The sequence below is a fragment of the Odocoileus virginianus genome, chromosome 34 (assembly GCF_023699985.2).
Source record: "Odocoileus virginianus isolate 20LAN1187 ecotype Illinois chromosome 34, Ovbor_1.2, whole genome shotgun sequence".
Lineage (NCBI taxonomy): Eukaryota > Metazoa > Chordata > Mammalia > Artiodactyla > Cervidae > Odocoileus > Odocoileus virginianus.
In genome coordinates, this window is record NC_069707.1 from 8,980,960 (window position 1) to 8,994,247 (window position 13,288).

Consider the following 13,288-nt stretch of genomic DNA (forward strand, 5'->3'; position numbering starts at 1 on the left):
ACTAAATGTTATGGTACTCGTTTCATGATGTATGTAAATCAAATCATTATGCTGTTTACTTTAAACTTGTACAGACCTGTATATCAATTGTAGTTCAGTAAAACTTGAAGGAAAAACTATAAAAAAGTTTTAAAATGAATGCAATATTAATAAAACAGGCTCAGCTAACTGTAAGAACAACCAGACCTGTGAGAGCCAAGTTCCTAAGGAATTAATTGAAGATCATATTTTGGATCTTCACATATTTAACCCCAAATTTCACATATTTAACCCAAATTTGCAGCTCTCCTGTAACTAAGTCAGTTGAAGACTAGCCAACTGTTTTAGTCTAAGCTTGGAGTTGCCTGGTGGTTCAGCTGGTAAAGAATCTACCTGCAACACGGGAGACCTGGATTCAGTCCCTGGGTTGGGAAGATTTCCCTGGAGAAGGGAAAGGCTACCCACTCCAGTATTCTGGCCTGGAGAATTCCATGGACTGTAGAGTCCATGGGGTCACAAAGAGTTAGACATGACTGAGCGAGTTTCACTTTCACTTGGAGTTCTTTGCTTCACGAGGACTGTCAGTTCAGAGGCTGGTCCTCAGTTTAGCAAGCATAAAGACATGATTTTTGTCACTTAGCTCAGAGGTATTTTTGCTCTAAGGCATTTATTATTCACCCTAATCTCATGGGATGGATTCATAAATATGAGTACCAAATACCTCTTATTTACAGAGGGGAAAAAAAAATGTGTCATTAAGTTTGGAAAACCCAGCTCTACTAGTCGAAACACCCCTCCTCCATATTTAGGTCAGATGAACACCCAATTAGTAATCAGATGGTTGCTTGGCGAACAGGAAATTTTAGAGCAGAGTATCTTTTCATCAGGATGTGGGTAGCCTGGGAAGTCATCAGACTGGATTTACAGCTGCCTGCTGTCCATTGTCAGCCAGAAGAACCATGCCTGTGAGCACTTTACGTACCCCGAGTCAGGCAGGTTCTGCTGCTCCCCTATCTGCAGCTGTATCTATCACCACCCCCAGTCTGTATGTATTGTTGTTGTACTTTCCTTCTTTCAACATGCTTTCATGGTGTATTACATCAATTACACAGCTAATTTTTATAGCATATAATTTACTTATATAGTAAAGCTGAATCTCATTAGTCAGGTATCTCTAATTTTCACTCTGAGAGGGATATTTTTAAGTGACATTTTCTCAAATATGGTTACTCCTGTGTTGTATATGAGGATTTCTGTTAGCTTGAGTTAGTGTGTTTGCTTTTCTTTTGTTTTCACCTTTTCACTGACTAGGAAAGCAGTTTGGGGGGTGTGGGGTGGGATTTGGAGCCTGTGTTCCCATAATGGTTTTAGTTGCTTTAATAGTGACAGTAAAAAGAGAAAGATGTTATTTTACATTTTCTTTTTAAAAAATTGGAACTTAATTTATACATTTTTCTTTGAAGTATTGGAGCCTAGCATTAAGAGTACCTATTTGGTTTTATTTACATCTGTAATCATTCTAGGAATCACCTACCAGGCAAGGAAAGAGCTTCACAAAGCAGTGAGGAAAGTATTGGCAACGTCAGCCAGGATATTACGGGGTCCATTTTCTGGTAAGTTTCACATATTTAATTGAGAATCCTTATCAGTAATCTTAAAGTCATTCAGTGATCAACCTGAGATTTTTTTTTTTTCCATTTCTTGTGCTAAGATTTATCATAGCTATGGAAAATTGAATAACCTTGTTCTCTTGGGCTATACTTAATTTTAAGGACTTGATGCCTTGGAAAGATTTTTCCTATCTTTATGGGTGCATTATTTTTAGATAGTTGTAAATAAATATTGAGACTCTCTCAATGAATATTTCAAAATTATTTGTTGGAAAATCATTCCCATGCTTTCTCATAATGCATCAAAAATATAGATTTCACAATTGGGCAAATCTACATTGTGGAGCTAGCTATAAAAGGGCTGACCTGATCTCTTTAAAAAGTTGGCATCTTGAAAAAGAAAAGCTGGGAAAACTTTCTAGAATTAAGATACTAAAGAGACCAAACCAAATCCTGTTTGTTTGTTTTTTTAAACAGCTCTAAAGATATTTTGAGAAAAGTTGGAGGAATTTGAGTATGGAGTTAGACTGATTTTTAGATGATCTGGAAGATTTTTATTAGTATTCTTAGATGTTATAATGGCATTGTGATTATATAGGAGAATGTAGGCTTATTCTTAGGAGATGCATTTAGAATTATGAAACAGTAAAATATCATTACTTCTGCAACTTTCTTTCATACAGTTTAGAAAAGAAGTACAAAAAAAAAAGTACATACACATCCAGGGGAATTCTCTAGCGGTCCAGTGTTTAGAACTATGCGCTTTCTCTGTCAAGGGCCTGGGTTTATTAATCCCTGGTCAGGGAACTAAGATCCCACAAGCTGCTCAGCACAGCCAAAAAAAGTAAAATAAAATACACACACCATGCAGATTAAACAGCTATGGCAAAATAAGAACATTTGTTAAATCTAGCTGTGGTAAACATGTGGCTGTTAATGCATTATGATTTTAATCTATCTCATATACTTGATATTTCTCATAATAAAAAATTTCTTTAGGGAAAAGGAGCCAAAAAGAAACAAAGATCTCATTGTGAAAGCCAACATAATATATAAAACAAAAGCACATATATATTATACATAACATCATAATATGACAGAACTGAGAACAAGCCTATCAGTCATTATCAACACCTGGAGATGGATTTAACTTCCGTATTGTAGATTTCAGATACTTAACAAATTACTGTCTTACATGTGAGGATGAAAATGTTTTAACAGTTCACGTTATCTTTTTTTGTTATCGTGAAGACACTTTTAGTACAGTCGATATAGAAGATCACGACTGCACTGTGTGGCTGCTGCTGAGGAAGAGCCGGTCGGATGACAGGGCAGCCCGACTGCAGGCCGTCCAGGAGATGTCGGAGGCCCATCACTGGCACGGTAAGGAGACGTCTGCGCGCCGCACGCGTCGGCCAGCTCCTGATCTCTGGTGTGAAATGAAAGGCCAGAGACATCACAGAAGGAAAATAATTCAGGAAATATTAACATGTGTAAACAATATTTTCAAAAACTTTAAAGGAAACTCCAGTTATAAAGTACAAAACCTGCCGGCCTGGTAGCCATGGGGTGTTTGGTGAGAACCCCCGAAAACGGAGGTGGATATATTTGTACAAACTTTCTACCAGAATGAACTTTTTATACTTGACGGGAGAAACTCTTGATTCTGATAGGTACAACTTAATGTGTTGGCCTGTTTTTTCGTTCCTATTTAATGAAATATATTTTAGTTGCTGGCTGCACCAAAGTTACATGTGCTTTCAGTTTGACAGTCTCTGTGGCTTTAATATAATAATTAGTCAAATGTACCTAATGGCTTGTGTATATTTGGGGTTTTTTTTTTTTTTTTTGTATATTTGTTTTTTAAGGAAGGTTTCTAATATTTAGTTGTATTTAAAATTGCAAGTTCTGCAGTAAAATTACATGAGCAGGAGCTCAGATCTGCTCTGAATATAGTACAGGGACTAAAGTACACTTAGTTAGTAGAGTCCTCTTATAAAAAGAGGAGCCTTCGCTGATGGCCCAGACAGTACAGAATCTGCCTGCAATGCAGGAAACCTGGGTTTGATCCCTGGTTCGGGAAGATCCCCTGGAGGAGGAAATGGCAACCCACTCCAGTATTCTTGTCTGGAGTATTCCATGGACAGAGAAGCCTGGCAGACTACAGCCCATGAGGTTACAAAGAGTTGAATACAACTGAGTGACTAACACTTTCACTTTCACAAACATGTAAAAAAGAATAATGTTCTCAAAGAAAAGTTTAGTTTCAGGATAAGATCTCTGTCTCCATACAAGTTAGTCAGTCAGTTTGACTGATTGGTGACTATAGTAATTTATAATGTAAAAATAAGCTTACTTAATCTGAGTGGTCATCTGAATTAAATTCACCCATTCCAGTCCATTTTAGTTCACTGGTTCCTAAAATGTCAATGTTCACTCTTGCCATCTCCTGTTTGACCACTTATAATTTACCTTGATCCATGGGCCTAGCATTCCAGGTTCCTGTGCAAAATATTGCTCTTTCCATCATTGGACTTCACTTCCATCACCAGTCACATCCACAACTGGGTGTTGTTTTCGCTTTGGCTCTGTCTCTTCATTCTTTCTGGAGTTATTTCTCCACTCTTCTCCAGTAGCATACTGGATACCTACCGACCGACCTGTGGAGTTCATCTTTCAGTGTCATATCTTTTCACCTTTTCATACTGTTCATGGTGTTTCTCAAGGCAAGAATACTGAAGTGGTTTGCCATTCCCTTCTCCAGTGGACCACGTTTTGTCACTCTCCACCATGACCCGTCCATCTCGGGTGGCCGTGGTTTCATGGCTCATAGTTTCATTGAGTTAGACAAGGCTGTGAGCCATGTGATCAGTTTGATTAGTTTTCTGTGATTGTGGTTTTCATTCTGTCTGCCCTTTGACAGATAAGAGGCTTATGGAAGCTTCCTGATGGGAGAGACTGACTGAGGGGGAAACTGGGTCTTATCCTGATGGGCCAGGCCATGCTCAGTAAATCTTTAATCCAATTTTCTGTTGATTGATGGGCTGGGCTGTGTTGCGTCCCTGTAGTTTGACCTGAGACCAAACTATGGTAATTAAAAGACACTTGCTCCTTGGAAGAAAAGCTATTACCAGGGTAGACAGTATATTAAAAAGCAGAGACATTACTTTGCCAACAAAGGTCCATCTAGTCAAAGCTGTGGTTTTTCCAGTAGTCATGTATGGATGTGAGAGTTGGACTATAAAGAAAGCTGAGTGCCGAAGAATTGATGCTTTTGAAATGTGGTGTTGGGGAAGACTCTATTGAGAGTCCCTTGGACTGCAAGGAGATCCAACCAGTCCATCCTAGAGGAGATCAGTCCTGAATGTTCATCAGAAGGACTGATGTTGAAGCTCCAGTACTTTGGCCACCTGATGCGAAGAGCGAACTCATTTGAAAAGACCCTAATGCTGGGAAAGAATGAAGGCAGGAGGAGAAGGGGGCGACAGAGGATGAGATGGTTGGATGGCATCACTGACTTGATGGACATGAGTTTGAGCAAGCTCCAGGAGTTCGTGATAGACAGGGAAGCCTGGCGTGCTGCAGCCCATGGGGTTGCAAAGAGTCAGACATGACTGAGTGACTGAACTGAACTAGTTGTGTGGAGAATGTGAGTAAAGGTTTAGAATAAAAATCTGTTTCAAAATCTGCCTTCCAGGACTCTATTCAGATTTCTGCTCTATCAGAAACATCAAAGTTGGAGCCCTGGCATGTAGATTTTGAAAAAGTTCCACACTTGATTCTGATACCCAGGTTACATAGGGCTATTATTAAAAATAATGTCTCCTCCAGTGGTTGCAGATTGTTTTTCGTTTGTTTGTTTGTTTTGATACATGTCTTAATCCATTTGGGATGCTGTAGCAAAATGCCATAGACTAGGTAGCTTAATTTGGGCTTCCCTGGTGGCTCAGATGGTAAAGAATATGCCTGCAATATGGGAGACCTGGGTTCCTGGTCTGGGCTGGGAAGATCCCCTGGAGAAGGGAATGGCTACCCACTCCAGTATTCTGGCCCGGAGAATTCCATGGACTATATAGTCCATGGGGTTGCAAAGAATCAGATACGACTGAGCGACTTTCACTTTTCAGGTAGCTTATAAACAACAGATATTTATTTCTCACGGTTTTCTGGAGGCCGAGAAATACAGGATCAGGGCAGCAGACGTGGTACCCTGGTGTCCAGTAAGGACAGAGGGAGCTCTCTGGGGTCCCTTTAACAGGAGCACTAATCCCAGTCGTGAACACTCCAAATCACCTCGCAAAGGCCCTACCTTCAAATCCCATGACATTAAGGATTAGGTTCCAACACATGAATTTAGGAGGGACACAAACATTCACTCTATAGCAATACATAAGGAATGGAACAGTGAAATGATCAAGGCTAAACCAAAGTACTGCTATCTGGGACCTCTGATTATTCATCGGCATCATGGAATGCCAAAGCACCGTGGCAGTACCAGGGGATGATGGATCTAAATGGAACCTCAGGTTTTTGTTGATGTTGTTCAGTTGCTAAGTCACGTGTGACTCTTTGCTACGCTGGACTATAACATGCCAGGCTCCTCTGTCCTTCACTGTCTCTTGCAGTTTGCTCAAACTCATGTTCATTAAATCAGTGATGCTAGCTAACCATCTCATCCTCTGCCACCCCCTTCTTTTGCCTTTAGTCTTTCCTAGCATCATGGTCTTTTCCAATGAGTTGGCTCTTTGCATCAGGTGGCCAAAGTATTAGAGCTTCAACATCAGTCCTTCTAATGAGTATTTAGGATTGAGTTCCTTTAGGATTGACTGGTTTGATCTCCTTGCAGGGTTTTGAGTAGTGATCAAAATAGCTTTTGAATGCTGGAATTTCTTTTTTAAAGGAGAAGAAATTAAATTGGTTATGATCTATCAGGTTTCACATTTGAGGTTTATTTTTTCAAAAAGGTTAGTTAGACTGTGATATGTCTAGATATGTGTTGAGAATTAGATCAGTCATGGAAATGTTGGATATTTAGTTTATCGGTATTGTAAATGCAGCAAAATTTTGAATTACAAACTTACAGTTTAAAAATTACGTTCTTCATTTAATCTTTGAAACAACGATAGACTAAGTTGGGTGCTAACAGCATACTTCTGCAATAGATTACCAGTACAGGATAATTGCTCAAGCCTGTGATATGAGAACTCTTACTGGTTTGGCACGAAGCAAAGAGAGTGATCTTCGGTTTTTTCTCCGCCCTCCTCCTCTGCCATCTTTAAAAGAAGTAAGTAAAAATAATCTACTGAGTAAAAAAAAGTTTAATATATCACCTTCACTTTGGGTACAAAATAACCATTCAAAAAACAAGTTTTTGGCTGCTTCTCACAAGCAGGTTAGTTAGGGTGTAAACCTGAAATTGTAGGTTCCATTCCAAGGTTTCTTGGTTCCTCAGGAGGTACTATTTGTCCTAAATTATTTTCCTCTTTGTGGAGTTGGGAGTCTCTATATCAGAGGGTGGCTTCTTAGCGTATCAGCATCTATCAGTTGGTCCTTTGTACTAAGATTGCTATAGATCAGTTTTTCTCAATCTCAATACTACTGACATTTTGGGTCAAATAATTCTTTGTTGTTGGAAGCTGTTCTGTACATGGTGGCAGCTACTCCCTGGATGACAGTAGCACCCCCCAGCTGTAACAACCAAAAATGTCTCCAGATATTTCTAAATGTTTCCTAGGGTGCAAAACAGCCCCTGGAGAACCACTGCATTTAGATACTAATGTATTACCATGTTGTTGCTCAGTTGCCAAGTCATGTCCAACTCTGAGACCCCATGGACTGCAGCACGCCAGGCCTCCCTGTATTACTATACATGGATATTAATTGTTAACCACTAATAAAGATATTAGAGCATGTTTCTTAAGTGCTTTTCCTAGGCTTTCCTAGAAAATGAAATCTGAAAACTTTGCCATGAGTTTTTGAAAAACAGAAAAAAACTATACTAGATGTAAGTTATTAGTGAAAATCAGAACAATAGGAACAAGTTGTGGATATTAAAAAGCCAGCTTTAATTAGAGAGAATGTAATAATTCATTTGCGTCAAGATGTGAAGTGACCCATGAGATGAAATCTTGAGCGATAAATTGCAATAGGTCTTTCCGGCTGAGGTAGCAGACTTGAAAGTGTGGAATTCAGAATTAAACGGTTCTCTTTACCAGGGTGGGTGATCGGGTTCAAGACTAAAAGCACTGATTCACCTCTCCCGTTTTGTTTTGGCTTAGTTCCTTTGGGTTCTTTTCATTATACTCAATTGTTGAGTTTAATTATGAAGAGTTTTTTCCCTTTATTTCAGGATTCTTCCACTGAAGAAGAGCTCAGACACTTGCTGGCTTCTTTACCTCAAACAGACCTGGACGAGTGTATCCAGTGTTTCACAGCTTTGGCTCTGAGTGAGAGCAGTCAAAGTCTCGCTGCTCAGAAGGTGAGTTCATTTATTCAGTCAGTAAATATCTTTGAGTGCCCACTTTTCTAAAATGTTGTGCTGGGGCTAGCACATAGGGCTTTAGGGCAGTCATTCATCTAGGAACTGAATTAAACTTACTACTGATTCCTGGTTGTCTGCCACTTACTGGGCTAGGTGTTCGGGCTAATGGGGAGACAGGTAATAAAGTTACAGAGAGTGTAAGAGAGTGTGTAAGAGAGATCCAGGAGCCCGTCACTCTTTGTAAGAGGCCATGTTCAGAAAGCTCTATAGGACATCCTCTGAAGTTGAATCTTGAAGAATGAATAGGTAGTAACTGACAAGGCTATTAAATATTACCTCTGTGGTGATGCCTGAATTCAACTTCTCTAACCTGTGTTCTCACCTAAGCTCTAGGTTTAGATATTGCAGCCTCCTTCTTGATGTCTCTCCGTGGATGTTTAACAGGCATCCCAACTGTACGAGCTGAACTCTCCCTCCCTGCACAAAGCTCTTCCTCCCCTAGTCTGTTTCGTTTCAGTGGAGGGCAGGGCATCCATGTAGTTGCTTAAGCTAAAGCCTCTGACTTCTTGACTCTTCTTCCATGTTCATCTGATCAGCTGTTCCTTCACGTATGACGCGAATTCACTTGTCTCACCATCTTCACTGTAGCCACTTGCTCCTGGCCACCGGCATCTCTTTCTCATAGTGTCCTGTTCCTTCATCCTGGCTTCTGTTCTTCCCTTCATTTAAAAATAACTCTAATGTCTCTTTCAAAGTCTTTTTATTACTTCAGTTTATTGGGGTGTTTATTCCTATTTGTGGAGCCTCCCCCTTATGTTATATTGTGGATTAACACGCATTAATCGTTTTTACTGTGAGCTTATCTTTAGCTAGACTGATTGTTTTCTGTGGGAGCCCCAAGCACCTCAGATTCTAAATTTATTGCTACGGAGAAGTTTTTATGTTTGCTTCTTTTGGATACCCCAAGGGTTCACTATAATGGGACTAATTTTTTTTTAATATTAATTCCTTAGTTTGGAATTTCTACAGCACATTTTTAGTGTGAATTCAGATACATCTTTGGATGATATAGTCTTCGGATTGTGATTTCCCACTCAAAGCCCCAGCAGAGACAGGCTTCTTGCTCATGGGCTGGTGAGCAGAGTTTTTCTAGACTCTCTTACAGACAAGGAGGCAATCTTTGCAGGGTTCTCCCTTTAAGTAGAGATCTTGGATCTAGCTCCCAGAGAATGTGAGACTCAAACCACATCTTCTGCGATGATGTGAACCCTGAACAGTGTTACTATCCCATCCTCAGGGGCCTGTAGGCATTTTACCTCATCACTGGTGTGCTGACCACTTCTGCTAAATGTTTTCAGTTCTAGCACTCAGGGGTTTTGCTTTATTTCTTTTTTATTTTCTTTAGAGCTTGACTTTGTTTCAAAATAGCTTTTGCTATATTTTATTAAGCATGTTTGTCATGGGAGGGGCTCACTATGTCAACTAAAGAAAAACGCACAACCTAAAGTTGCAGGTTAAGTTTTATTTGGGGACCTTATTGAGGATTGTAGCTAAGGTATTTCCAAGGAGCTGCTCCAAAGAGGTGAGGGAGCAGCCAGGATATATGAGTTTTTTGTTGGGAAAAATACCCTGTGGTTGAACATCAAAGATTATTGCTAATCACACACACAGAAAAACACATCTTGAGTTAATGATTTTAGTGCTTTTCTGTGTATGGGAAGATGCAGGAATCTGGGCTCATTGAAATTATTCATTAGATATGCATCTTCATCACCTCGGGCCAGTATCCTGAGCGCAGAATTTTCTCTGCATTGAATTTCTCCTCCATCCTGAATTCCCCTCAGGGCGCACAGTGGGTAGAGTGTGCTGCAGTGGCTGATGGCTTGATGGTGGGGACCATTTTTTGTTGAGTGTAATGGCAGGTTACATTCTTTTTCCACACCTGGGAGCCAAGTTCACCATCTTGCTGTCTCTAGAAAGCTTCCTTATCATGTCTCCATCACCTCTATGAGCTGTAGACACTGCTTCAACCTCCAGCTTCTGTCTCCAGTTCTATGTCCTCAGCAGCTGCAGTGATTTAAAACAACGACAACAACACAAGTTCAATCAGGTCGTACTCCTGCTTGGAGCCCCCCCCAAATGGCTCCCTGTTACACATTAAACCTGAGCCCCTCACTGTGATCCAGGCACAGACTGGCCTGGATGTACCGGTGTGCCTGCCCCTAGGAGTGGTGAGGAGATTGACAGGAAGGCGCCACTGGGCACAGATGTAGTGTAAAGTTTGGTGGCGAAGAGTCTGAAAACTGAAGGAGACCACGCTTAGGTGAGGAGGGCAGTGTTTGCACCATGGTCAGAGCTCTCAGAGTGCTCCCCGGGGAAGCTCCACTTCTTGGGAGTAAGGCTACCTTCAGTCGAGACAAGCCATCCCTTCCAATGGAAGTGTCTCTGTTATTTCCCTGCAACCCTTACTCCTGCTGTTCTCGCCACGGCCTGTTGACCAGATGTAAACGCCTGGCATCAAACCACCCAATACATCGCAGAGGGCTTCCCAGTGCATCACAGTAGCCTCCTCAGCAGACTCCCGCCCCGCCCCGCCCAGGGCGGCCACTGGCTTCCACTGTTCCTCCGCTGTCATCTCAGCAAGACTTCTGTCTTCATAAAATAACTCTTTGCAACAGAAGAGACCCGCAGACTAGAGAACGAGCTTAACGGTTGTCATGGGGAAGGGACAGTTAGGGAGTCTGAGATGGTCGTGTACCCACTGCTGTATTTAAAATGGTCACCAGCAAGACCTACTGTACCGCACAGGGAGCTCGGCTGTGTTATGTGGCAGTGTGGATGGGAAGTTGGGGGAGAATGGATATAGGTACGTGTATGGCCGAGTCCCTTCACTGTTCACCTGAAACCCTCCCAATATTGTTTGTTGATCAGTTACACCCCAATGCAAAATCAGAAGTTAAAAAGAATAGCTTTTACATCTCTAAGAGAAATCCAAACAAAGTATAGTCACTATTACTATCATAACTACATAATTGACTCAGTGAGGAGAAAACATTTTATCAGTGAGACAAATGCATTTGGTTTGCATTTGTTTTGCAATAAAAATGCAATTAAAAAAGCATTATCAGTAAAACAAATCATAGTATTCTGTATTGTTTCACCAACTGAACTGCCAACTAAAAATCTGCACTTGCCACCTGCCTCCACAGGGATTAAGTCACTGACCACTGTAGCTATTGTCAGCACACCCCAAAGGGAGTTCAGGGTGGAGATCGGGAATGAGGCCCTCTGTGCTCTGGGAAAAGCCAGCAGAACAGGCCTTCAGATAGGTATTTTTAGGAAAAGATTTTATGAGCCCAAGTTCTTGCATCTCCTCTGATCTAGAGAAGCACTGAAGTCATTAACGGCGTCGTGCACTCCGCACTTCGGCCTCTGCCATAGTGTGTGCTTGACTGTACACCCCCTGTCATTAAAACCGTATAAAATACTGGCCTTCCCCTCTGCCTCTTCCTGGAGTCTGAGACGCTGTCTCTCCAGGCTACAGTCCTCATTTTCCCCCAAATAAAACTTCACTCACAACTCTCACATTATTCATTTTTTTTCAGACAGTGGAATGTCTTTCCCTCATTTCTGTTTTTATGAGAAATTAGGGATATACCAGTAGCTATGACTTCTCTAGCCTACGTTTCACAATTTCTCCTTTGGGCTGTGTCTTGGAATCGCTCCAGTGAAGTGTAATCATTGTCTTCCTTTCGATGCTCAGAGCGTCACTGCCTGGCCACGGGAGCCTGTTCCTCATCGGCCTTTTTAATTCCATCCCCAAGGTGGCTGTGCGAGCAGCTTTGTTTTCTGACGGTGAGAGGTCCCTGGCTCTTCTCGATTATTCCTGCCCCCCGCAGGGCATCCCACGGCCTCCAATCCCCGGGACTTCTCCCTCAACCTCTGTCCTCACTCCCCTGCCGGGCTCCTGCTGCCTGGCCTGGAGTTGCTCAGTTTTCAGCACCAAAAATTCTCTTCTGCTCATGACTGTTCAGTTAACATCCCTCTGCCTTCTCGAGTGTTCTGTCACCTCTACAGTGTCTGCTCACTTCGCTAAGTGAAGAGAGTGCGCAGTGTAACACATTGTACCACTTCTTCGCTACCTGGACGTCGTGGCCTCAGCCAGCAGTTTAAAGGAGTAGCCTATTTTTAGTTAGTTTCATACTGAAATCAGTAATTTTAGTTCTGAGATCCCATCTCATCAGACCAGTAAGAAACTCCATTTCAGTTACTCCTACTCCCCTGTTTAGTCAGGCTCTGGTTTTTTTTAAAAGGTGGGGGAAGTTGGGGGAAGGAGTGGGAGGCACGCCCGTCTGGTTTTTAGTGATCTGACCAGTTAATGACAGACGTGTCCCGTGACAGTCCCCAAGTCCCCATCAGGTGGGGCGGTGCAGCTTCGCTACAACACTGCTCACGTGCATAAGTCCCTCTGGGCTTTAGCAGACAGCCTGCAGTTATGATTCAGTTCAGAGCACGGCTTCTTAACCTCTGCACACCATGGATCCCTCTGGTAATTTGATAAAATCTATGATTTCTAGATGCTTAAAATACATAGGATTACATGGGAGACCGATTATATTGAAATACTATTATCAAATTTACAAATTTATAAAATATGTACTTTAATTTCAAACTTAAAGAATTGCAACAATAATATATTTCAGTAGACTTGTCAATTATTCCTATTTTATCCCATTTGTTTTATCATTCCCCGTTTACTTTCCATATATATATGTGTGTGTGTGTATGTATATATTTTCTTTCTTCTGCTTGCGCAGGGTCTTCGTCGCTGCACAGGCTTTCTCTAGTTGTGGTGAGCGGGGGCTCCTCTGTAGTTGCAGTGCTCAGGCTTCTCCTTGCAGTGGCTTCTCTTGATACAGGGCACAGGCTCTTGGCGCACAGGCTTCAGTAGTTGCCACACGCAAACTCAGTAGTTGTGGTCCATGGGCCCAGTTGCTCTGAGGCATGTGGATCTTCCTGGGCCAGGGATTGAACCCATGTACCATGCATTGGCCGGTGAATTCTTATCCGCTGTACCACCAGGGAAGCCCTATAGGTATATTTTTTCTATGTCTGTTTTACGCACATTTACAGTTTTACACCCTGTGCCTTTCGAGAGTTAGATGCAGGGTCAGTTCTGGGTCACCAGTGTGAGAATGTGCAGTTGGCATTCAAAGGA

The 13,288-nt window shown here is 41.8% G+C and overlaps 1 protein-coding gene across 3 annotated transcripts in view; it reads left to right on the forward strand.

The window, feature by feature from the left end:
- The window catches only part of SERAC1 (serine active site containing 1), a 56,127-nt gene that overhangs the window by 20,692 nt on the left and 22,147 nt on the right, over positions 1 to 13,288 (forward strand). For all 3 annotated transcript variants that reach the window (XM_020889360.2, XM_020889363.2, XM_020889365.2), the window contains 4 exons: positions 1,503 to 1,592; positions 2,841 to 2,972; positions 6,752 to 6,873; positions 7,939 to 8,067. In XM_020889360.2, the coding sequence (XP_020745019.2) occupies positions 1,503 to 1,592; positions 2,841 to 2,972; positions 6,752 to 6,873; positions 7,939 to 8,067 (473 nt within the window). The remainder of the gene's footprint in view (positions 1 to 1,502; positions 1,593 to 2,840; positions 2,973 to 6,751; positions 6,874 to 7,938; positions 8,068 to 13,288) is intronic.